The sequence below is a fragment of the Gopherus evgoodei genome, chromosome 18 (assembly GCF_007399415.2).
Source record: "Gopherus evgoodei ecotype Sinaloan lineage chromosome 18, rGopEvg1_v1.p, whole genome shotgun sequence".
Classification (NCBI taxonomy): domain Eukaryota; kingdom Metazoa; phylum Chordata; order Testudines; family Testudinidae; genus Gopherus; species Gopherus evgoodei.
Genome location: NC_044339.1, coordinates 18478408 through 18504491, shown reverse-complemented (window position 1 = coordinate 18504491; position 26084 = coordinate 18478408). Strand labels below are relative to the sequence as shown.

The window sequence follows — 26084 nt, the reverse complement described above, 5'->3', positions numbered from 1 at the left end:
TCAACAGGACTGTCTGACACAGCATTTGTGTGAGGGGGAGACAAGGGTGGATCATTTCAGAATTGCCCTGTTCTGTACACTCTGCCTGAAGCTCTGGTACCGGTCTCTGTTAGAAGCAGGTGCTGAGCTAGATAGACAATTGGGCTGCCACAGAATGGCAGCTGTTATGACTGGGCCCTCCAGCCCTTCAGTATGATCTCAACTTCCCAGACCCTTCTGGGGTCATTTCAGCATCCTCTGATCTCTCTAACGCTCTATCTTTCTCATATCCATTGTGCTCTCTTGCTTAGCTTTCTTTGCTATAGGTGATGATCTCACACTCAACCACACCAACCAGTCTCAGGGTTAAGGCACAGAATGGAGATGCAGGAGAGCTAGGTTCAGTTCCTGGCACTGTCACAGACTTCATCTAAATCTTGGGCAAGTCACTTACTTGTAATCCCTTTGTGCCTCAATTTCCCAGCGGTAGACTCTCACCCTGCTTTATTTTAGAAGCTTTAAAATTAACACCTGTAAGAATCATTTTAGCAGATTATTTTGTATTACTGAAGATAAGGTCTTTAATCAAGGGAACAGCACTGTAAAGGCCATGGAATTGAACAGACCAGAGGTCCCCATCTCTAATTTCCATGACTCCAAGCATACAATTAGAAAAAGGAAAACTTCTGTCCAAGGACTTTATTATTTCATTTTAACTAGCAAATGCAAGAACTGCCACTGTCTTGAATGGATGCTAGCTAGATTTACCTAAGACCTCTTAAAAACATCTTCTTTGGACAATGTTTGGTCCAAAATCCTTGTAATCAGCTGCAGTGATCCACATTTGCTTGAAGCTGGTCAAGGAAGTAATTACAGAAGCCCCGATCCATGCAGAAAACCACCTGTCTGAGGGCGCTATGATCTTTATAGGAACCCCTTTGGGGACCTGCTGTTCTAGTCCCTTAAAAATCCTCTCATCCAGCCCATGAAAGAGGGACGAACCACCCGACAGCACCATGTTCCCGTAGAGAGTGTTCTGAATATTGACGTCACACTTTGAAACACTGTGAGAGATCATCCTAAGAAGGCCTGGTGCATCGTCACCAGTGCTACCTGGAGCAAAGAGAATCTCTGGTGCTTGAAAGAGTGGGCTGCCAATACTGACTAGAGTCCCATCAGGCAGTTTATATTCTTTCAGGACCTCCTCTGGCCTCTTGGCTAATTCTTTGTGTGGATCTGGAGCCACGTAGCACAACTTCTCCTTGATGTCCTCTATGATACTCTTCTTCTTCGCCAGGCTCTCAAAGCGTTGCCCACTTTCCACCAGGAGCTTTGCGAGGAGTTCTGTGATCTCTCTGCCTGCAACATCCAACCTGGAGACAGCATGGGGTAAGTGGTACCCTTCGTAGACTGGTACCGTCTGGGTAACACCAAATCCACTGTCTATGACCAGTCCTGTGATGCGTGCTGAGGCATAGAGGGACAATATGGCTTGGACAGAGAGGTAGAAAGCAGGCACCTTAAACCGTTCAAACATCAGCTGAGTCAGTTTTTTTCGATTCTCCATTGGGTTCAAAGAGGTCTCAGTCATTAGCACAGGCCTCTCAAAGGCTTTCAGTACCAATTCATGCTCATAGATATGCTTCCAGATCTTCTCCATATCATCACAAGATGTAACTATACCATGTTCAATGGGATACTTCAAAGACAACACATCTTGTTTGTGCTGGGCTTCTTCTCCCACATGGCAGTCCTTCTGAGCTGCTCCTGACAATGACATATTTGTTTTGGGGCAGCCAATAACTGTAGGAATGATGTGTTTTGGACCAATTTCTCCTGACAGGCCAGCTTTACATAGCCCTGATCCATTGTCAAAAATCACAGCTGGAATATCTAAAGTTCGGGGATTAAACATCACTTCAGCTTTCCCCCTACACCTTAAATAGTTTCTGAAAACGCTGCTTCTGGGAAGCTTAGATGCGAAGGTTTAAGGATGTATCTTCCAACCGTATCTTCGCAGTTTTACAAGATGACAAGGTCTGCTAGTCTACAAAGTCTAGGACTGATGCTCCTAACTTTGACCGGGATTCAGGATTTTTATCCCCACTCATGTGGTGGCAAGCAAGGCATTTCCAGTGCTTTGTCCTGTAACACACAACAATGGATGAGCTAGATAATGATTGTTTGGTGGCCATTACAACCAAAGCAGATATATTCAAGGCATTCAATGCATTAACTCACCTAGTCATATGTATCAGGGAAATTATGAAGAAATTTAAAATATAGAATTTTTTTGCAAGCAGATCATTAAGGATTTGAAATGCTGTTTGAATCAGAGAACAGTGCACCGTTTGCTTTTATAAGGCTCTGAGCATTTTTAACTCAGAGACATTTAAGTATGTTGGTGCTTGTTTTTAAATGAGCTGAATCCTTTTCTGATCACTTATGCCAAACAGCACATGTGTCTCTCCTGGGGATTATACCAGCTCCAGCGCCACTCCACTGACCTACACAGTTTTGCTGAGTTCTGAAGTAGCCAAGATTGTGGCAGTAGCTTATCATTTTCTTTACCGAAAGGTGACTATATTCAATAGGTTTATATACGTTACAGTGAAGTACAGTCATCGTCCTTGAAGAAATTCTCCTCTCTCTTCCAGCTCTTGCTCTGGTGCCCCCTAGTGAAACGTGTGCTACCCAGTCTGGGGCACTGATTCACGGAGATCCTTCCTTTAGAAGATGGGCCCAGCTGTGGGTTAAGCAGTGTACTGAGAGGTACACAGAACAGGAAGATCAGCAAATTGATGTGATTTTATCTTCTGAGGGAGAAAGTTCTAAGGATAAGTCTATACTAAACAAACAAAAAAACCCCCAGAGCAGCAAGTCTCCGAGCCTGGCTCTGAAGACATGGGCTCACCCAACCGTGCTCAAAATAGCTGTGTAGATATTTGGGCTCAGGGTGGAACTTGGTCTCTAAACCCTGGGGAGGTTTTCAGACCCTGAGTTCCAACCACATCATCTACGTAGTTATGTTTGGGGTGCGAGCCCAAGGCTGAAGAGCGAGGCTCAGAGACTCGTTTTGTGGATGGGGTGTTTGTTGTGTAGACACACTCTAAATGTCTATGTGCCAACAAGCAAAACTCCACCTCTTGGACTCAGGCCCTTAAACCCAGAAAGTCAATAACTGTCTGAAATGACCTAGAGCAGGGGTAGTCGATTATTTTTGTCAAAAGTCCAAATTTCTTGGTCAGGGTCCAGACTCCAGAGAAAATAATAGCCCCCTCCCCAAAATGATAATAGTAATAATTAAATAAAAATATTTAGGGGTCTGTTCAAAAGCATCTGGCCATCCAGATTTGGCCTATGGCCCACCTACTGACTATCTCTAACCTAGAGGTTATTAGTACAATTATGAACCATGACACTGGAAAGGAAAATGGCTTTTTACGTGCTGAAAAGATAGGCTTCTCTTGGTATTAATTAATTAAATAAAACATTAATTAATAGTATTCATTTGTATGACCGCAGCACTTAGGAACCATAGACATGACCCAGGACCCCTTTGTGCTAGGTGCTGTGCAAACACAGAACAGAAAGGAGGCCCCTTCCGATCTACATTTGAGACAGGAGACAATAGATGGATACAGACAGGTGGCCAATCAAGGGGTGGGGTACAAGGAGACAATGGAGCAATATTGGTCAGCACAAGAAGCAGTAGTATCCAGTATCAAGATTTTTGTAGGCAATATGGCAAAGGAGAGTTTTAAGGAAGGCGGATAATGAGGTGGCTTCACAGATAAATATTAGAGGAAGCTCCACCCAGACCGGCGGGACAGCATAGGACAAAGCACATGCCTTGTTCTCTCTGGAGCAGCTAAAGACCTCATTCTCATTATGCACGTGAGTAATGTCAGTAAAGGGGGTCGCCCCATCAAGGTCAATGTTTGCAGGATCAAGCTGCAGTACAGTAAAGATTTGGAAAGCAGAACTTCCGTTTTAATGTTCCTTTAGGGTCATCACATTTGTTTGCCATAAACTGGATTGCTACAGCAAAGATAACAAAACATAAGCTATCCACACGGTCCCCATGACTCTCCAGCCCTGCTTTGTGTTGCTACATTAGGAGAGAAAAGTTCAGTCAGACCTGACTCCAATTCTGGTTTTGATTTTTTTTCCTCCTGGTGGTAGGAGGAAGAGCATTTGGGGGCTACAGGATTCAGTCAGTGGTGAGAAAGAATGGCCCTCACTGCTTTAGGGTGACCCCTCTGGCCTGGTAAGGAACGGCATCCATGCCTCCGAAGGGAGTCCCAGCCAATACTGAGTAAAGACCAGAAGGATGACAGGTGCAAATGAAGATGTGAAGACGTGCGAGCAAGAAGTAGTTAGGGAAGGTGGTAGGACACTGTGCACTCTTTGAGGGAGATAAGAAAATAAGACAGCTAACAGCCATTCTGAACAAGATGGTCTTTTTCTAATATTTTATTTTCTGTAATGTTTGGTCATCCAATAAATACACAAACCGCTGTAACATCTTCTGGTTCACATCTTGGGAGCATTTCTTGAGCACTGTTTATTTGAATGAGAGCATGGTTCAGTTGCGTAGTCCCTCCTTAAAAGCATTTTCTGTGTACTACAGCGGCACCAAACTCTTTATAATCACTGACGGTGACCCACATTTCTTTAAAAGATGACAAGCAAGTGAGGATGGAGGCCCCGATCCACACACAGTACTTCCTCTCCGGCGGTGCTATGATCCGTACGACCATCCCGATGGGCACCTGCCGCTGCATCTCCCTCAGGATCCGTTCATCCAGTCCAGGAAATAGGGTGGACCCACCGGAAAGAAGCACGTTGCCGTAAAGATCCCTGCGAACATCAATGTCACATTTCATCACACTGTTGAAGATCATTTTGTGCACGCCAGGGGCTTCGATACCAATGTTAGCGGGCATAAAAAGGGTCTCCGGGGCTCGAAAGAGCTGATTGCCTATCTTAATGATATTTCCATCTGGCAGTTTGTATTCTTTGAGGATTTCTTCTGGCTTTGCTTTCATTTCTTTGATGGGATCTAAAGCCACGTAGCACAGCTTCTCCTTGATGTCTTTAACGATCTCCCTCTCAGCTGTGCTCACGAAGGAGTGGCCGCTTTCCAAAAGGAGTCTCATGAAGTATTCAGTGATATCCCTGCCTGCGATATCCAGCCTGGAAACTGCATGGGGTAAACAGTATCCTTCATAGATGGGTACTGTGTGGGTAACTCCATCTCCACTGTCCATTACTATCCCCGTGGTGCGTGCTGAGGCATAGAGTGCCAGCGTTGCCTGCACTGCAACATACATGGCAGGCACCTTAAAGCCTTCAAACATGATCTCAGTCATTTTTTCCCGGTTCTGTAGGGGATTGAGTGGGGCCTCCGTCAGTAGCACTGGTCTGTCACTAGCTTTGAGTCTCAGCTCACACTCGTAGACATGTCTCCAGATCCTCTCCATGTCATCCCAGGACGTAACTATGCCGTGGTCGATTGGATAATTCAAACTTAAGACACCCCTTTTGGACTGGGCTTCTTCTCCAACATAAAATTCCTTCTGTCCTGCTCCTAGCATCGTTGCTTTGGCTTTCGAGCGACCAACAATTGCTGTAATAACTGACCTTGGTGCACTGTCCCCTGCAATACCAGCCTTGCATAATCCAGATCCGTTGTCAAATATCACAGCTGGGATATCTAAAATTTTAGGATCAAACATTCTTTGAACTATTTGCTGCCCACCTGAAAGCTGCTTTTGGGAGATTTAATGCAAGCAGAACGTTTGATACTAAATGTTCTAGATTGCTGATGTCATATATGGCAGAGTCCTCTCATTCGCCCACGTTATCAACAAGGCTGTTATGCTACTGACAAATGCCAAAGCAGTTTTTTGAGGAATTTGCAGTTTGCCATTTCTGCTCTCAAGCACCTAACAGTGGACCAATGAAGTAATAATGGTTTTGCTGAAGAGTCAGTTGTCAGGGTAGTACAGACTTGATTACTTATCTCAGATACATCCCTGAAAAAAGGCTTGCTTAGACTCCTAGATTCACAGAGAATCAGACCAGAGGGGATCATGATATAACACAGGCCAGCAAATTTTAGCCATTTACTGAACCCAATAATTTGTGTTTGACTTAAGCGTCTCTTACTGAAAGGCATGTCTTGATTTGACCTGATCCTGGCTGGAGCCTCTTGGTGCTACCAAATACAAATACAAATAGTCAACTGTTTACAGCAAAGCACAAATGTTCATAATGCCTCACCAACAACTAACACCCAATGCTTTTTCTCCCCAGCTGTATTATTCCTACCAGGTTTTCTCTAGTGGCTGGTGACACGGTAAGAAATATTCTGTTATGAATATACAGTTTACTAGCTTTTTTTCATAAGTTCCATATGGACTCATTTATGGACTGCAAGCTATTTAAGAATCACTTTGGAACCTGCTTGCAAAGTGCCTGCTTGAAAATAATTAAACCTCTCACGTGCACCCACACCTTAACTAATAGTCTGCAAATATTGCCAACAGCTGTTGAAGATGGGAACAACTTCGCTTTCGTGGGGATCTAACTGCATTTGCCTGTTTGATTTCTGAACAGTGCCTGCACCAAAACCAGAACCTTTCACTTAATTCTTTTCAATCCTACATGCAGAACTCCTAAAAAATATAATGTTTAAATGGAATGGGGCTACATTCTGTTTCTTGTCAGTTTTTGCTGTTACTTACTTTCAAAGCTCTACCTTACCTGCAAAAAATCATGGAAGTGAAAAACAAACAAGTCCTTTTTTCAGATTTTGCTGTTTTCAGGAGATTAGCTTTCTTGAAATGAAGTTTCTAACACTCTCCACTGGAAAAAAAACACCTTTCCTAAATGAACCTACCTATTGTGCTGCTGGCATATAAGCCTGCTTGCAAACAAACATCCTTTTTCCCTTCTTAGCCTTTATAATCACAGCACATTCCAGGGGAGAACCAACGCTCCAAAAGTTTTGAAATATTCTCTCTGTGACATTTGACCTCAGTTTTACACCTATTTTTTCTTTTTAAATTGTATTTTTGATTCAAGAAAATGTTTCCAGAGGAAGATTTTGATCATTAATTTTGGAATTTACTTCTGACCACAATCAGGTCTGACAACCCAAGTTACAGTGAAAATTTCCATTAACAAAAATTACCATATAACTTAGTTTCGAATCCATGGCTGTTGCAATTTAATTGCTTCTCTCCATGGCTTTAAATCTAGGGCAGCTTCAAAGCAAAGGTGGCTTCTATTAAATTTAATTACTTTTTTTTGCAGCTTGCACGGCAAAGGTGCCAGCTACTAAATGAAGGTGGTTATGAATCAGAGGCAGATTCCAAAGCAAGATATATTTAAAATCTTTACTTAATATATAAATCCATGACTGTTAGTGAAGGGATTTTTCTGCCCCAAGTGAACTTAAAAAAACTCACCAAAACCAAAAAAGTAACATCTGATAAGTGATCAACTCTATGCATGTTCTTTCCATTTCAGCCTAGATTCCACACATGTTCATGTTAAATGCTGCTCACTCCATTTTAGCAATTTCTCTAATCCTCTAAATATTTGTGTACATATATTTCAATGTGCGGCACATTTATTTCCATGTGCACGTCTATATTAATGTCAACAGGTGTCCTAATCATTTAAGAGGTTGTTATATTCATCGCAATAGAAGCCCTATTTAGTTCAGCATGTTCTGTGTGCAGTTTGCAATGAAGTATTTGGTATAGAACATAATGTTTATTATTTAAACAAGAGAATTTTGACTGCAATTATAAAACAGTAGTTAGGCTGAGCGGCTGGAACACCCATCTGGACCCAACATTGGCTCCCCCTTGTAAATCACCATAACAAGGTCATGCATGAATTACCCTTAACTTTCTTACTATTGTGTTTGTAACAATGTGTGTGAATTTGCTGCTCCTGACAATTGGAAGTATTGGAGACTGAAGACCTCTACTCAGAACAGGTACAACATGGAGCAACAAAAGTTTCCTTATGCCCCCTTGACAATGTGGTTTAAACCTGACCTGGCAGGACCATGTTTAGGAGTGAAAAGTTAGTTCTTTCTCCATGGCCCATTCAATCCTTGGTCCTGCAAGTCTGCCAACTGCTGTCAATTGTCAGGGAAATATCTGCCCACCAGAAACAGGTGAAGTCACCACTTTCCTTTCACACAGGCCACTGAAGAACAAGCAACTGGTAATGAACTGACACCTAAGGAAAAAAATCATTGGAAATATTTTAATATGTGTATTCTACAAAATTTCTGCAGACACCTCATTAATGGTGCCAAAATCATATGAACAGACGCTGGATTTTGTTAGTGAAAGGGCACAATTCACATGCTACTTATTGGGCATTCTTGCTTATTTTATTTGAGAAGTGCTGAACATATGGTTTCAACTGAAAACACCATACACAGCTTTGTGCTTTGACCATTTCACCTGCCCAGAAATGCTCTCTCCCTGCCCGCAGCTAGCTAAACATCTCTCTGGTGGCAAATCCAGAATTCAGGCCGGATTCTGAGTTTGGAAGCCATACAAAACTTATGGAGTGAGTTTCACTTGAAGATTTGGTGTTTCAAGATAAAACAGTGGGGTGTGTGAAGGAAGTCCTGGGCTGACTTAAACCTAGCGCACCCTCATGATATCACTGAGTGCCCATGATGCAGACTGTGCAGTACCATGCACAATAAGGCCCCTGATCTAGAGCCTCTAGCTGCTACCAAATAGAGAGGAAAGATCCACTGGTTAGGGCCCTCGAGTAGGACTTGGGAGACAAGGATTCAATTTCTTGCTGTGTAACCTTGGGAAAAACACTTAACCTATCTGTGCCTCAGTTCTCCAGCTATAAAATGGGGATAATAGCATTTCCCTACATCACAGCGGTGTTATGGGGATAAATACATTAACAATTGGGGTGCACTCAGATACTATAGTGATGAGGGCCATCTAAGAAAGAGAATTAATATAAATAATGTATTGTTTAGTGGCTGGCCCAGCATTCAAGTCATTATAGAACTGGGCTGCAGGGATGTGAGTCCTTGTTAGGGGAAAAGAAAGTGGAACAAACTCTTATGATCAGGAATTGCTAAGGACTCTTAGCAGAATTTGCACAGCTCTAATGATCAGCTGATAGCCTGAAGCATGAGGAGTAAATGTCCTTTTAATACTGTTTAAGACAGGGTAGCTACCAACATGGCAGACGATAATGAAATTATCCATACTTTAGAAGAATAAAATCCAGACATACTGTTTCTATGCTGGATTCCTGCAGCAGTGGGTTCCACAGGTTAAGCATGCAGCACTGTTTCATTTTTGTCAGTTCCTCTTTTGATTTATACCTGAGGTTAAAACCTGGTGTTCAGTTTTATTCCATCAGACTTTTAAATACATTATCAAGTCTCCTAACTCTTCTCCGTATTATTATCGCACTGCCTACTTATTTTCTTTAAGTTTATGTGGATTTCTTTGTTCTCATCTGAATTTTCCTTGAAGATAATCCAGATTGAGCAAAATATTGGAAGGCTGGAAGAGGCAGCTGGACAAATTCAACCTAGAAATAAGGTGCAAATTGTTACCAGTAAGATAACAATTAACCACTAAAACATTTTACCAAGAGTTGTAACAGAGCCTCTATCATTGGGAATTAGGATTTTTTTTCCCCTAAAAAGATGGTCTCTAATTCAAACAGAAATTAGTTCCACGAAGTCCTATGGCCCATGTCATACAGGAGGTCAGACTAGATGATGATGGTCCATTTTAGCTGAATCTGCCCCATGGAAGGGCATAAGGTTTACATAGCATCATTATAATATACTGCACATTGTTTATACAGAGATGAATACAGCTGGAACCTCTGAAATGCTAAACTTGCATCAGAGAGAGTCTCAGAACATGCCATGTGCTCAGGGCACATTATTGTTAGTCACAAGACTGCCAGCAGCATACCCTAGGTCAAATCCTGGTCCTGCAGAAGTCACTGGCAAAGCTCTCCAGGATTTCATTGAAAGAGATCTGGGACAAGGAATTTTGTCACTAACCAAACCCATTCCAACTCTGGTACTTCCTCAAATTTCTACAAGCAATCACATTTTACAGTCTAACACAGTGCTCACAAAAATTTCAGACAGGTTGCTCCAAGCAAGAAGTGACATATCCATCATCAACTTGACAAGGGGCTTGATGAATTGGTGTTAATTTCTCTCTCAAATAACAAATGAGCTTTGTCGGGCAAGACACAAGTGCCAGTGTGTCAGGGTCCCTTTTCCTCCTTTCTTCTCATGAATACCCTATTAAATGTTTATTATTTGTGTGAATTATAGTTTCCATGTTTGCTTTTATGGATGGGGAGAATGGGCCCTGCGTTCGTTGGCCGGGCTAGCTCATTTTTATATTTCACATCTGTGATAGTGTGTTGCACGACAGGATGATTGATACGGCTTTCAAAATGGATTAAGCTGCAACTTTTAGATTTCAGTGAAGCTTCAAAGAAAACATATTTCTGTGCCTTTTTTTCATGATGGAACCTCCTTGTTAACCATTGCATGCTCCTAGAACACTGAGTCAATTGCCAAGGCAAATATGCCTTGCTCTTATTTAGAAGGATGTAACCATAGACATGAAGACATCATGCCAAGGGAGCAGAGTACATCCTGTGACTGTGTCTCAAAAGAGGATTTTGCAGCATCCCTTTGATATTTGGACAGGAAGTTAGTAGCTGACATCTGTTTGGAGTTGCAATTTGAGAGAATGCTTCCAGACATTAGCGACATTCAATGAATTAAAAAGGAGAAAATAAAAGAAATAATGAACAAGAGGCTTGCACTGATGGAGAAGCTATGTCTTAAGGTAGACAGAGCAGACGTGTTGTGTATGAAATCATATTGCTCTCTAGTGGCTATCCCACAGATAAGATAAAGGACCTATTACTACTGCTGGCAAAGGGAGATCTCTTTTAGGTCAAGTGCTAGAGGCCTGTGATTTATGCAGCTGAAAGACCAGAATTCTAGTCCCACCTCCCCAGTGTGAGCATGGGACCTGTGCACACTGTGCCTTTCTGCAGTGTGTGGATTTGCACGTCCTAGGGCAGCTGAAGTGAGCATTTCTGGGGAGATGAAACAGACAGACATGGGTGTTTTCTCACAGAGTGAGGGCGTCTCCACTAGGAGAAACTGGATGTGAGAGAGCAGAGCAAAGGGGGAAGCAACACAATGCACAATGGGCAAGCAGGTGAGGAAAGCCGGTCGCCAGCAGCCTTCCCTCAAACAGGGTAATGAAAATAACAGGATTGAACAAGTCTTAGCCAATCAGAAGCAGTGACCACAATCTCAGATTCTTTGCTCTAACAACCCTGCAAGATCCCTTTCCTCTCTGAGCGGAGGTGTTTGATTGCTCCCATACTTGTTTCAATGTAAATCCCTGTTGTGCAATGTCTTCAGCACACTCCAGACACCAACAACACTCTGACGTTGAATTTTATTGTGTTTATTGACACCAGTTATGATATTTCAAAACACATCAGCTACAAATTGTTACCACGAGCCCCTAACATTTCCAATAACGCCCATGTAAAAACAAACACTGCCTTCCCTGATGATTTTACATCTTTGTGCTGACTCATTTGACTGGGTTTGTTTAAACTCTCGGGGTTTTGGTTTTTAGGTTTTTTTTTTTAAATGTAAAACATTCAATGCACGATTTTCTGCATACCTAGATTTCAGACACTTTGGCAGCATTTTGAACTCATTTTTGTGAGCACCAGATGGACAAAGTCCTCCTCTCCAATTTTCACTGCACATCTTTGATCTAAAATGTTCGTCTCTACTACAAAATCTGCCACCATTCCAAGCATGGAGCACCTATTAATGCTGTAAGGATTGCCACAGTGGTCCATCTAATATAGTGACCCCCGTCTGACAGTGGCCAGATGTTTCAGAGGAAGGTGCATGGAACCCTGCAGTGTGCAATTAGGATAGCCTTTCCCTGGGTTAGCTCTTGGCCTCTCTGGTACCTTGTGGCAATGAGTCCCGCAGGGTAACTTTGTAGCAGAGATGCAGTGAAGAATTTGAAATAGAGATCCAAAGTGTGGAAGAGAGAAGAATATTAGTTACTATGGGCCTGACTTTACATTCTTTGTGCCCCCAATTCTCCATGAAACCCATCAGAGACTGGAGTTGCACATGCCAGAAAAGCAGGGTTCAGTCCTCTTTGCAGGCTAAGCATTGGATATTTTTTAAATAGGCAAAGTAAGATGAATGTTTTAAGACCAACTCTGTTATTCTGGAGAGGTGAAATTCACCCCTGTGCAGAAGGACAGAGCAAAACAGAATTCAAGTGGCATTGCCCTGTACACAGAGATGGAATTCCCCCTAAATTTGTTCATAATCTCTAGTAAATCCTGTAGATTTTAGCTATATAAAATGAAACAGATTTACAAAACCCAGCTCCAAAACCATGACCAGTGCTCACTACTGCAAAACACTTGCTACTAATGGTAGTCCTCCCTGTCATACGTAGTCCCATTGAAATGGCATGGTAGCAAGCCGTGCATTTGGCAGCTTTTGCAGGATCACATCTTTGTTACGTGGAAGCCACAAAACTGCATTGTGCTCCCTCTGCTGACCCTGCAGATGTGTTTCAGTAACAAACTTCCTTCGCTGGGCTTTGTGTGGTAGCAACGATTGATGCCGGCAAACACAGGGGAAAGCTCTGAGCCTGATCCAACTCCTATGGTCGTCACTGGCTCAGGCCTTGTGCAAATTGAAGTTGTCGCTAAACGAAAAGAGGAGTGTTAATTTCAGCTGCATACAAAACACTGGGGAGGAAAATAAAATCAATGTTTGCTAAATGGAAATGAAGCTCTAAATCAACAGGGAAAGTGTTTATGTTCCAGCTCCTAAAAGGCATTCTGGAAAGTGGAAACAAATTATAAAATATACCACAAAAATAAATACATCCCACTGTCCTTGTAAGGGCAACTTAAATTGCCATGTTGGTAAATTGGAATGTCTTTAGGGATACAGACCTGGTCTTCTACTCTTTACACTAAGGATCGGGGGTGAGGGGGGGAGAAGGGTCTGGAATTAATAGTATCATCTGAAATGTAACAAACCCTGCTAGTGACAAACAATCAGGAAGGTTCAAGCCGCAGCAGGATTCAGATTTAATTCAAACAGCTTGGAATCCAGCATCACAAAAGCCACTTAGAGCTGCATATTTTCCATTTTGGGAAAATAGAAAGAAAGAAAGATGGGAGAATGAACCACATACCTTGACCCTGTATAAACAATGTGCAAATAAAAGCCTGGCTGAAAATCCACATCTTTAAAATGGTAGACTTGATTATCTGAAAATTGAGAAAAAGACTTATTTACTTCCTCCATGGACAGTATCAAGAAAAGGTAAAGGAATTTCACCCAAGTGCATTCCTTCTGCTCAGCCATGAATTAACCCTTCCTGTTGCTATAGGCCAAGGTTAAAATGATGCCCCCTAGAGTGCTCACTGAAAGGCAGTAAAAATACTGGTCCCCATCTCCTATAGAGTGCCTAAAAAACTGGTGCCAAGAAGGGATGGGTTTATGATTAAGCCACTGGATTGGGAGCCAAGAAATTGATCAGTTCCCAGCTCTGCCACAGACTCCTTCTGTGACCTTGGTCAAGTCACTCAGTTTCTGTGCCTCAGTTTCCATCTGCAAAATGGTGACAATAATCCCACTCTGAGTCTGTCTAATCAGTTTGGATTGTAAACTTCTAGGGCCAAGACTGTCTTACTATGTTTATATACAGTTCCTACCGTATGTACAGTATCAAATCTCAACTGGGGCACTTAGGCTTGACAACAGTACAAGTAATAAAATAATATTCAGCAGAGATAAAATGTTGAACATCTCTTAAAAAAAGAAAGTCAGAGAGCCCCATGCAAAAATCCTCACACCTGCTTACAGCCATATTTGTGCAAATAAAGCATGCGACTGTGTACCCAAATGAGTATTTAGGCACCTAGACACTCATCTGAGCATGCAACTGCCTATTAGTCACTTACTCCCAGCTGTTGTCTCTTGTTGTATTTATCACTTCATGTATGCTTAATTAACGTTGCTAGTATGTGTGTCACTAAAGTTAATGAGAGCTTTATATTGATTTCAGTGAGTATAGGATCAGGTCCTGAGTGAAAAGTAGATTAAGAGCCATAGAAAGGAAACTTGAACTCCTCTTACCCATGAAGAATAATTATTCATTTAGGATTAAATTTGCAATTAACCATTTTGGAATCTCATTGTTACAAGTTAGCCCTATCTAACCAAGGGCCACCAGGCTGTGTTTTAGACACATGATTTAAAGTTGTATATGAGGTGTGAAGCAAACAGTGCGGAGTTTTTGTAATCCAGCATGCAAGGCATTCACATTAACTAGTTTACAAGTGTAATATCACTGGAGCTCGGCCAGTGATTATAGGGCAAAACTCAGTCATATGTCTTGTTACTCAGTCCTGAACATCCTTCAAATCCAGCTAAGCAAACAGCCCTGAAAATCCTTTGCCAAGTGCCAACTCCAGCTGGCATCCTCATGGGTTTTACAGTACAGCTTATTACAGTTTGAGGTTATGAAAAGTTTACTAATGAAAAACATTTCAGGATACTGTGCCAACAGTTTAGGCCAGGGGAAGAACTGTAATGACGCGAGCATATATAACTTTGGTGGAAAGTCTGAAACATCCGTTCCACACCCTGAGAGCAGCATCTGTTTATGAATCCTAACAGTTCTGGACAAGAGCAATCATGTGGATTTCTTCTAAGATGTTTATGTTTTGCTTTCTAAATATTTAAAACCATTGATAAAATTAAAGACAAAACTTTCATAATACTTCACTCCTTGTTATTTGGTTCATTTTTAGTTTGCAGGGAAAGTGTGTGTTATGTAAACACGAACTCGATACAGCTAACAGGGTATGAGAGCACTGAGGAACAGGGAATGTCAGCAAAATATTTGGATAACTAAGAAAACCTGTTTAAGTGATCCTTCTGAAGGCCTGTTGTGAAATAACACTTGATTCCTAAGAAAGAACCATTTAAACTGAGTGTTATTTTTCACAAGTCAAAAGGGCCAATTACACTTTCTCTAATAAAGCTACAAGAACTACTGATCTAATTTTCATTAAGCGAAAAGCATATTCCTTTTGAGCTATTACATTTCCCATGCACTATTTCACCAATGGTTGGCTCCTCATAAGCATTGTATATAAAACTTTTATCTACCTGATTGATCAGAGCAATATTTAAATGATATTTTAAGGTGCACCCTTTACAAGTGTCCACACAGCAGTAAGCCACATGGGCAGTTAATCTGGTTTGTTCAGCTTTGTTGTTGCGGCATTTCTGTCTTCCTTACCTTTTCTATGGTTCAGTTACACTTGAAAACTCAAAATTTGCCCTTGGACACAACCAGACAGCTTCCACTGAAATCAGCAGAAGTGGAGCAGGCATATCTGAAGACAGAACTGAGTCTTACATGGTTTCATTCTTCCAGTGATATGCAAAGGAGTTGAGGGTAAGTCCTATTAATACTAACAGGAATCCACTGGCCAGTAGTCGGAGGCTGTTCCTCAAAGGCTGTTCCACATCTGCTCCTTTCTGCAGGGTAACAGTAAATCAGGTTCTTTGACTTCAGTGGAGGCTGATTTACACTAGCTGATGATGTGGCCCCCAGAAACATCAAGTACTGCCACTATGCTTCTCACTGCCTCCAAGGTCCAGGGCTTTTTAAACCAGTGGCCGGTTTATGATCTGACATCAGTGAACGAAATGATCAGAAAACAGGCAAAGAGGGGTTAAAGACGGGGGAAGGGTGGTAGACTGGTAACCTACGTTATTGGGAGACAGGCAACGTTTACACACAGAAACAAAGACTCAGTTCAACTATTGTCAACATTAGGGAGAGGGAAAAGGAGGAAAGTACACTGGATTCTTGCACCAGGGAGTTTTTAAAACTTTCCCAACCACTCTGTGTTTTATTTCTTTCATTTGCTAAGTCCTTCTTTGTCTGTTTCCTCCCCTGGCATCCAACCCGACATTACAAAAAGATGCTTTGTTGCCATCCCATGGGATATCTGGCAGAATATTCAATATTAAAATTTGAATGAGAGGTCCTCATAATGCAAGCAAGCCCTCTGCTCTCATTCAACCAGGACCCGATTTGGATGCAGTGTGAGTGCAGAAGGGTGTCTGCCTATCCACCAATGCTATCCATCACTTGATAGACCTTAGTCTTCCAAAACTCTTGGCTTCCCTCACGTCTGAGGGTTTTTAAACTAGCCTTAATGTCATAAATCAAAGTTGTCAGCACTGGAAGAAAATTAATGTGAGAAGTTGTTCAAAAGGCCACCAGCCATGTACACTCTGCACATACAGTATGAAGCCAGACTTCCTGAACAACTTGGCTTTTCCCTTTTATGATGTTTCCCTATGTGAGTATTTGCTAAATAATGTGTGTTCGAAGAGCTGCCTGTTCTCCACAGGACAGATCATGGCCTAGAACTTCTATTGAAAGATCTGCTTTGGACCTTCTCATGCAAGCCACTGAATTCCCTTTGATTTCAGAAGATGTTGAGGAGACTCTGTATCTGGCAGGCTCTGACTCTTACACTGCTGGGTCCAAGCTACAAAGTCTAAATCTGGATCCAGATTTGCAACAACCTAAAGTCTGGACCTGGGATTTTGGTTTGGGCCCATTACAGAGCGAAGGGCCAAACAAGTCCAAACAATCCTTTTCCTATGCCCTCTAGCAGGGGAGCTTGTTGAATTATTCATTGTGAGTGATTTATCCAAAGAATGTTGTTGGCATTTGTGCTGAATAAATAACAAAATATATTTTTCCCCGTTACTTGACCAGCTCTACAACAGCACAGGACTTCAGGACACTTATTCTCTGAAAGCTTCTCTCCCAAGGTTGAGAAAACAACACTTAGGAAATAACTTGGTGCCCATCTGCGAATGCTAGTGGCTTCAGGGTGAAAGAATAGTCCATGGGTTCAGATGTTAGCATGGAGCTCCAAAGCCCATTGCCCAATCCCTGGGTCTGTCATGAGCTTCCTATGTGATCCTAGGCAAGTCCTTTAGTTTCTGTGCCTCATTTTCCTATCTGTAAAGTGGTGGCAACAGCACTGCCCTACCTCACAGGGGTGTTGTGAGGATACCTACATTGAAGACTATGAGGTGCTCAGACACTGTGGTGATGGGGCCTATATAATCACCTAAAATAGAATAGTTTCAAAAAGAGCCTCACTGGTTGACAAATAATCATCCAAGCAATTTGGAACCTTGTTGGATACAATACATAGTGCCATATTAAGTGGTGATATGTAAAGGATTCCACTGCATCCTTTGGGACAAAAAGTCCTCTCCTGAACTGGAGAGATCATGATAAGCAAAGGAAATATGTTGTATGACTATCTTCAGACCATTTTATTTCTTTTGCTTTAGTTATTTAGACTGGCTTCTCAGGGCCGCCCGGGGGGGGGCAAGAGGGGCAATTTGCCCCGGGCCCCGCAAGGGCCCCCATGAGAGTTTTTTGGGCCCCTGGAGCGGGGTCCTTCACTTGCTCGGGGGGCCCCAGAAAACTCTCATGGGGCCCGGGCCCTCGGAGTATCTTCTGTGGCAATTCGGTGGCAGGGGGTCCTTCCGCTCCAGGACCCGCCGCTGAAGTGCCCTGAAGACCCGTGGCAGCGGGTCCCGGGGCGGAAGGACCCCCCTGCCTCAGTGCCGGGTCTTCGGCGGCAATTCAGCAGCAGGGGCCTCCTGCTGCCGAAGACCCCAGGCGCCCTGAATCCTCTGGGCGGCCCTGTGGCTTCCAAGAGTCTTTCTTCAGTAGCTCTCGGGACTTGGGAATCAACTTAGAATTTAATACAAATCCAGAAGATATTCTCCAAGAACAAAAATGTAAATGAAATAGCCTATAAGTCAACAGATTGAGGACATCTTGGGCTAGAAGTTTAATTTCAAAGTTGAAGGTCCTCCTGACCTCAGCCTCCACCCATTAAACCAAAGGAATAAGACATCTCTGTGGACTGCTACTGTGGCTGGCTCCTCTCCTTCCTTGGCATTTCTATCCCGCAGAACCTGCAGACCAGCATCACTCTCCACCTCAGCTGTCAGGTGCTCAAGCCCTATGCCTAGAACTGACCCAACTGGAGTAAGCATTGAGTAGGGCTGTCAGAACATAGCCCCCTGCTGCAGAGCCAATGGAATGAAGACAAAAGCACAGGTCATTGTTCTTTGGCCTACATCCTAAATAAACACAGGCTTTGCTCTCTAATTTCGAAAGGGTTTGTCTACACCATATTTTGGATGGAGCGGGAGCAAGCCTCAGCCTGGCTCAACAGAGGGGCTCACGCTAGGTAGTGCTCTAGAAATAGCTGGAGTTTGGGTTCTGACACTTAGGGTTGGGGAAAAGAGCAGGTAGGTTTCAGAGCCTGATGTCCAGCCTTAGCGGTTGCTACAAAGCACTGGCTAGACAGCTCCTTTTGTGAGCCACGCTAACCCAGGGCTGTCTGTGCAGGCAGTGAGGGTTGCTCAAAAACACTATGTAGATGTTCCCTGAGAGACCAAGTAATTTTATTTAAGGGTATTTTAAATATGTCAGTTCTCTCTCCCCCCCTCCCCACACACACTCCATTATGATAATTTTAAGATATTTCAACATTTTAAACCTAAGTTTGTCCCTTTAAATGATCCAAATCTTTGACACGAACAGTCATTATTTGTGAAGTCTCCTGGTCGTGTCGCTTATTGAAGTGAGGCTGTTCAGGTTTGGGTGTTTAAAAATGGATTTGCCCTTCCAAAGGGCTCCTATGACTCCAGTCACGTCTCGGTAGGGTAAAGCACTCAAGGCTTTCAATTGCAGCAGGCCCTGCTGATTCAGGGACTGAAAGCTGAGGAATTGCTGGCAAAGGAAATGCTAATAATTAAAGCCGTAATCGTGACTCCAAGGCAAGAAATACATGCCTACGGGGTGATGAGAGATTTAATAAACAAAGCAAATAGGCGCCTCATGCTGCACAATGCCACAGAGCAGCGATTACAGCTGGCAGCGTATCCCTCCTGTCTTATGTGCCAGCACAACAGGTACGCTAGGTACGGCTCACAAAAACACAGAGCTAGCCTCCGGAAGGAACAGCGGTCGGTTTGCTAGATTGGAGAGGCTCATTCAAGCAAACCGTTCAGCGCAACGCTGCTCTCAATGCATTCCCTCTTTGCACAGATGAAAGGCTCTTCCCCAAGCTGCTGGAAAACCTGCTCACAGGGATTTTATCAGGCACTGGTCAGATTTACGCCCACTCAGGGATATATGGCTCCTATTTTCTATAAAATGGGGCTATTCGCCTTCAAAGCCCACAGCTAATGCTAATGGGAGTGACTAGCCCACACTGAGGAAAGGGTGAAGACCATTGTACATAGCATTCCATGCTCTCTTAGTGCTGAGGGTGAGGGGGAGCCTCTTTTCAGATCCAAATTTCCCCTCCCAAACCTGTCATTGTTGCAACAACATCATTATTTAATTCAGAAATGCTGCACCATGAAACCTCAGCAGCAGTGGAAAGCCATAGCGATGATACTTGGCACTTACGTTGCACCTTTCACCCAAGGATCTCAAAGCACTGTGCAAACAGCTAACTCATCTTCACAGTCCTGCTTGGAAAGCATTCTCCGGCTTGTTTCAAGCTGCTCAATCACAACAGAAGGTAAAAAAAAAACAAAAAAAAAACCAACCACACCAAATATCTCACTAGTATCACTTTCCCACAAAAGCAACAAGAGTAGATGTGTTGGGGACGTCACGTGACCACACATGGGAAACAAGAGGGCACTGATCATTGTGAATAGGCAGCAAGATGGTCCAGGCAATCAGGAATGAGAGGAGAGATGGCCAAGAGATGATCTGTCTATTAAGATGCAGTTTATACTATGAAAATGTCTGAGAACCCAGGCCACATGCTGAGGAATGCACCTGAGCTTTTCAGGGAGAGGGATAGTTCTGTGGTGGAGTGGTGGCATGTTAGCCTGCTAAACCCAGGGTTGTGAGCTCAATCCTTGAGGGGGCATTTAGGGATCTGGGGCAAAAATCTTTCTGGGGATTGGTCCTGCTTTGAGCAAGTGATTAGACTAGATGACCTCCTGAGGTCCCTTCTAACCCTGAGATTTGAGATAAAGTTTATATAAAAGGTATTACAGAAAATCAAGATGTCTACTACTATTCATTACTTGAATAGCACCACAGGTGTACAGGCAGTGTGTAGGGTACTGCATTGTGATCAGGTTGTATTCCTAGCTCTGCCACTGAGCTGCAGGGTGACCTTTAGCAAGTCATTTAGCCTCTGTTAACCCTCTCTTGCTTTGCCTATTTAGATTGTAATCTCTTGCCCCTTACTTTGTGTTTGCACAGCACCTAGTAAATGGGGACACTAGACAGTCCGGTCACACAGACTCCATTGTCCTAAAGAGCTTACAATCTACCAGCTATCATATCTCATTTACTGGAGGTATTTCCAGTCAGCTCTCCCCCAAGACAGTTTTCATTGCAGTTTGAGAGAGCAAAGAATGCCCAGTGTCTCATGTACTCAGCACTTTGCAGACTTGGGCAATTGGTGCTTAGCTGGAATCTATTTATGGAGCACTGCATGTCTCTGCACAAAGTCCAGCAGATGTGTACCCCAGCCCTTTGCGACTGTCAAATCACAACATTTGCTGTCTTGCAGGTGTCAGGTTGCCTGCCCTTGTTTACCATGTGTAATAATACCCCGCAGTATCTGCCTTACACACTGACCTAAGTGAGGTAATTTGACAGGAAAAAACAAACACATGAAAGGAGTCTTTGAACACATCAAAGAGAAAGTGTGCGGCTACCTGCAGGACAATCATCACAGGCCCAGCCGCTGAATCCCAGCTCCAAGGCAGAGCTGAACTTCCTTGAGTGGTGGCCCTAGAGACAGTAGCATGAACACCTTGCTCCTGTTCATTCTTCTTTTGAGGTTTCTTCTGCCCATAAATAATTGCTGATTCTGGCAGCTGTAGGCACTCCTCTGGGGGAGAAATCAGCACTGCCCCATCTGTGATGTGAAGCGCCTTTCCCTAGTCCAGTTATTTATTTACATTTTACCTTTTGAAAACTCTAGCTCCCAGCAAAAAGAGGTGAAGTTCCCCTCTGTTCCCCTCCACCCACCCCCACAACCTCAGAAGAAATTTAAAGAGCTGGTCAGAATCACTGGAGGTTGGATTTCAAGTGACATAAAATGGGCACAGAAGGGTAGACACAATGCTGGTGCACCCCCTCCTGGCAAGGCATGGCATAGCAGGCTCCTCTTGCCTAAGGCCCCTGCCTAGGGTTTCTCTACTCCTGTTGTGGTCCTTCTCTTCTCACAATTCAGCCCTGCAGCTAGATCATGATTTAGTGTCTCTCCCCATCCCTGCTTTCTGGGGTAACAACATAGAAGTCCAAAAGGCCTTCTCCACATAACCGCTCTAGGTCCACCCTTCTTTCAGGGCTGGGCCCAACAGGGTTTTCCCTGGAATTCCCCAGCACGATCCCAAAATAAAGATTACAAACAAACTCACTTCTGCCCTCCTCAGGTAGAACCTTCCATCCTTCTCTTGGCCTCAGCTGAATGCCCCTACAAGTTCAAATCCTGCCTTTTTTTCAGGCCTCACCACCAAATCTTGCCCCACCTCACTAGCTGCTTTGTATCTGCTGGCCTCTTACTGAACTTATCCACCTAGGAGAGGATCCTAGGTCCAACTCTCTCTTTGGGCTTCCTCCTACTCAGACCGCTACAAACAGAGGAACTACAGAGCTCCTACCCATTACTCCTAAAGTCTTCACCTGCTCCAGACTTCCTTCCTTTATAGTTCCCCCAGCTTCTTCCCTAGCTGAGCTTCATCTTTAAGTAAGCCTGGCCCAGCCTTCAGGTGCAGCCAAATAACTTAATTGGCATCTCAGGCTAACCTTAACCCTTTTGTTGTCTGTGTGGGTTACGTACCCCATCACAGCTGGGGGGAAAAAAACAAGTCTTTTTCAATCAGTACAAAGTTGCTTCTCCAACAAATGCAGTATTGTCAGCCCCACACATTCAAATATCATGGGTCAAGTCTCAAAAAAATGAAACTGGCTTAAAATTCACCAATTTTTTTTGTAATAAGGAGGGAGGATCTTTTAATTTCCTTTCTGGTTTCTGAGCCTTTAGAGGGCACTCAGATCACATCCCTAAGCTTTTCCCTGCAACCACTGGAGCTAGAGACATACTTTGAGAAAAAATGAAAGCTGAGACTCCTGGAGCTGGGGCTTCAAAGACTTCACCAAATATCATGAAATCTATGTTAAAATTGTGAGAATTGACAACACTGGACATAGAACTATCAGCTGGAAGGCAACTGGGTTTACACAGGCTGTAATAAAGATTCAGGAAAAGACAAAAAGGGATGTGCTTAATAATGGTTAATAATGCTCAGCAAGACTAGGGCATTTTTAAAAGCTCTGAGCCTGGTTAATGTTCCCCGTGGATATGGAGCAGCATACATAGCATTTTACAACCATTTACCACTCTTTTAACAATGGTGTACATTACTATAGACAGTACCAGGCAATGGACAATCCATCTGTAAGTAAATGACCTCTCTGTGCAGATGTTTTAAACCCCACTTGGGACATCCACAAATTCCGGTGATTGAACCCATGGGAGTACAAACTTTATTACCCTGACACAACTATTGAGATGCAACTCCTTCACTTGAAATTCACTGAGTTTGCTGTCCCATAGCTGAGGTTTTTTCTTCATAAGGGACAAGTTAATCTTTTATCCTAAGGATAGACACACTGGGGAACTAAGTTTGGCCAAGCAAATCTTCATCAGGATGTAGCTATATCTCAGGGATAAAGACATGGAGTGAGGATATTTTTATTGGAAAGCAAAAATCTCGGTTACACCATCAATAAGGTACAGTTTTGCAAGAAAACTTGACATGGAAAGAACCAACGGAACCCTCTTTCAAATGATCCTAAGAAAGAAAGAAAGAAATGGTCTATTTATTTTTTTAAACAAAATTGACCTAATAATGTAAGTAATTAAATTATAATGCCTACGCTCTTGTTTGAACAGGGCAGACTTCTCCACATGCCATTAATGGGCTAAAGCCAGCAGCAGACCTGGAGTAGCCTCAACAATAGAGAGGATTTTGCAGCTCACTATGTGATTTGATCTCTGTAAGCCTCCCGTAATATATACTGTACAGCAGTAATCATTTATAACTTTATTATCCACCCATCTGGGATCTGAGTGCAACCACCAAGACAACATAAGAAATCTGAGTTTCTTTCAGCGCTGTGTGAAATGAACTTCACTGGTGGGATTTCCTTAATTGAGCAAATAGATCACGCTTTCTGCAGGAGTGACCATACTTTCCATTGGCTAAATTCCTAGCATTTCCCTTGGCTCTGGTATTTTTTCCCCAGTATTTTTGATGTTTTCATTAGTGTTTTGAAATGGTTATTACATGAGTTTGGTTGGTTGGTCATAGCGAAGTTCCAAGTAGACAGAAGAGTTGTAGGGAGCGTTCTCAATGAAAGCCCAAAACCACCCAAAGTTCAGCTGTTTTCAGGTTTAGCTGCAAACTTGAGTCATGACCCACGATCCAAGTTTGCTGAACTTTCCTAGCAAACTTCAGCCCAGCTTTGACTGAACCTGGGAGTGACATGCGGCTGTATGTCAAAGACAGAGAAAATTCATGGGGTTATGCTGACATATGTTCAAACCCGGGGGCTACCCGTATCCACTGACTGCTTGTGGGTTTGGGATTAGTTCGAGCCTAAAACTCACAGCAAAACTCAGGAGGATAAGGAACTGCACAGACCTAAACTAAGGAAAATATTTGCATGACCCTCTGTGAACATAATGTGCCAAGTTGCACACAGATCAAGTGCACAGGAATCCAAATTGCTATAAAGAAATACCATCTCTTGAGTTGTTACTTGGGACCTGACCCAAACCACTAAAATCAAAGCCTGTCTTTCCCTTGCACTTTAATTATTATTTTTTCTTGGCTAAGGAAAGAGGTCAATAACGAAAAATCTTTGGTTTTGCCCTTAGAAGTGGTTCCTCCTATGTAAGACTGAGGAAAATCAGTGGGGATGCTTGGGTCATTGACTGTGTATGAAGTTTTTAAACTATAGAACGTCAGTCTCTGGTGGTGTTTCACCTGCGCAAAATTCACTGAATAAAAAGTTAGCTCAGGGACAGGGTGGGCATCAATGTGTTTCTCTATTAAGGTGTTATATAGCCTCCATCAATGTAGTATCTGAGCATCTCATAGCCTTGAATATAGGCACCCTCACAACACCTGGTGAAGCAGAGCAGCTACAATCTCTATTTTGCAGCTCTGGGACTGAGGCCCCAAGAAGCTAAGTGACTTGCTCACAGTCAGTCTGGGGAGGAGAAGGGACTTGAAAAGTATCACTTACTTCAGAGCCTTGGAATAAAGTTATTTAGGCCTGGTCTACCCACATATAATTTGCACCCATTGAATTATATCAGTTTCCTAAAACCAGGTTAGTACTTCGGGTGCCCGTCTGTATGTGGACATTCTTATTTTGGAATAACAGTGATAAGGATGTTTTAGCTTAAGTTCATAACAATTGCTAACTTCAGCCTTTTTATTCCAAAATGTGAGTGTCAAGACAGAGACTGGCACCCAAATAACTGAATCAGTTTCTGTCACCAGACAGGCCACCTCCCATGTGCCTCTGCATTGCCCAGGCCACAAAGCAGACAATTTGCCTCAGTTTCCCCCTCAAGGGGTTTCTTGAAAAAACTCAATGTGATAAGTATGGCAATTTCCTGCAAACTCCTGGATAAACCTTATTGAATTAAATGTAATACCTTTGGGGTCCATTAGATTAAAATGCAATTGTTTATGAGTTCTTAAAGGATTTTATGTATTTCCACAGGAAGAGTAAAAATACAGCTTCTCCAAGAACTGAGACCAGATGGGTGTGATTAGTCAAAGTCAAGCTCCAGTCCCCCACCCCCGCACCAAGATGTCCACATCAACTAGTTCAAACTGGATTCTCCAGGGACCATCCGACAAAGAAAGGTTCTTTGGACAAATAGCTTGGTGGCAGACTGACACCATGGCCTATTTTCTGATCCAGCAAACCATTGGTCGACAGAGAGCCCCAGTCCTTAGGGAAGAGCTGGAAGGATTTTGCCCTAGTGAGGCTGTGTAAGATCATTTGCTTGTTCTGAGAAAAGGGTGCTATGAATTGGAAACCGTTTGATGGACTGCTCACCTGCCAGAGCCTTTTGGGGTGATTTCTGGTCAGCTTATTAGCTTATGCATAGATTCTTTCATTGTTTTTAATTATGTTTTCTCTGCAGTGCTTTTGCCTTAAGAATAAAATGTGCTTGCTTAGAAAGATCAACATGGTAAATCAGCTGTGGCAATTGCACTGTTCACCACCTCTGAAGAAAAGGCAAAAGAAGCCTGCTTAGGCGGTGTGCCCTTTGCTGGGGAGGTAGCAGCACAAGCAGAGAACTGTCCAGCCTGGAAATACCTTGGTCAGAAGGGAGAGAGACGTGTTTCCATTGAAGAGAGGCAACAGCTGGGGAGCTGGAAGCCTAGGGTGGATGCCCTTGCTGGATAATAGTGGGGAATACACTGTGACATCCCACAACACCCTGTCCGAAGGTCGTTTAAAACATTCCCCTCCTCGTGTCAAATTTTAGTCCTTACACAGGCTGCCACTCCAGGCCCATCCATGTCTTTCTCTCCCCTTAGGTACGGTATTGGCCCCACCCCCACTCCTTCCCAGAGCTGAGTCCCAACTCAATCACTGCTCCCAGGCTCTAAGTGGCTGGAGCTCAGTCTTTTAGCTCTGGCTTCCAAACACGCCTGGTGCCAGGAGCTCTCCCTGCAGAAGCCTTTCCTCACTCCTGAGCGTCCTACTGCTCTTAGAATGGAATCACCTGCTCTCTCTCAGGTTTTCCTCTTCAGTAACTAGGGTTGGCTGGTC

At 43.2% G+C, this 26084-nt stretch overlaps 2 protein-coding genes across 3 annotated transcripts; both read right to left on the bottom strand.

Annotated features, from left to right (window-relative positions):
* Positions 1–757: 757 nt before the first annotated feature.
* On the bottom strand, positions 758–1894 carry LOC115636950 (actin-related protein T2-like). The gene has a single exon (XM_030537693.1). The coding sequence runs from the start codon at positions 1892–1894 to the stop codon at positions 758–760; it is 1137 nt and encodes a 378-aa protein (XP_030393553.1).
* A 2692-nt stretch (positions 1895–4586) lies between these two features.
* LOC115636899 (actin-85C-like) lies at positions 4587–9948 on the bottom strand. 2 transcript variants are annotated; one of them, XM_030537603.1, is made up of 2 exons: positions 9927–9948; positions 4587–5689 (listed from the first exon to the last, which is right to left on the bottom strand). In XM_030537603.1, exons 1-2 carry the CDS (start codon positions 9946–9948, stop codon positions 4587–4589), a joined length of 1125 nt encoding a protein of 374 aa, XP_030393463.1. The 2 variants fall into 2 exon arrangements, with proteins under 2 accessions (XP_030393463.1, XP_030393462.1); XM_030537602.1 differs by lacking the exon at positions 9927–9948 and having other exon boundaries at positions 4587–5720.
* Positions 9949–26084: the final 16136 nt, after the last annotated feature.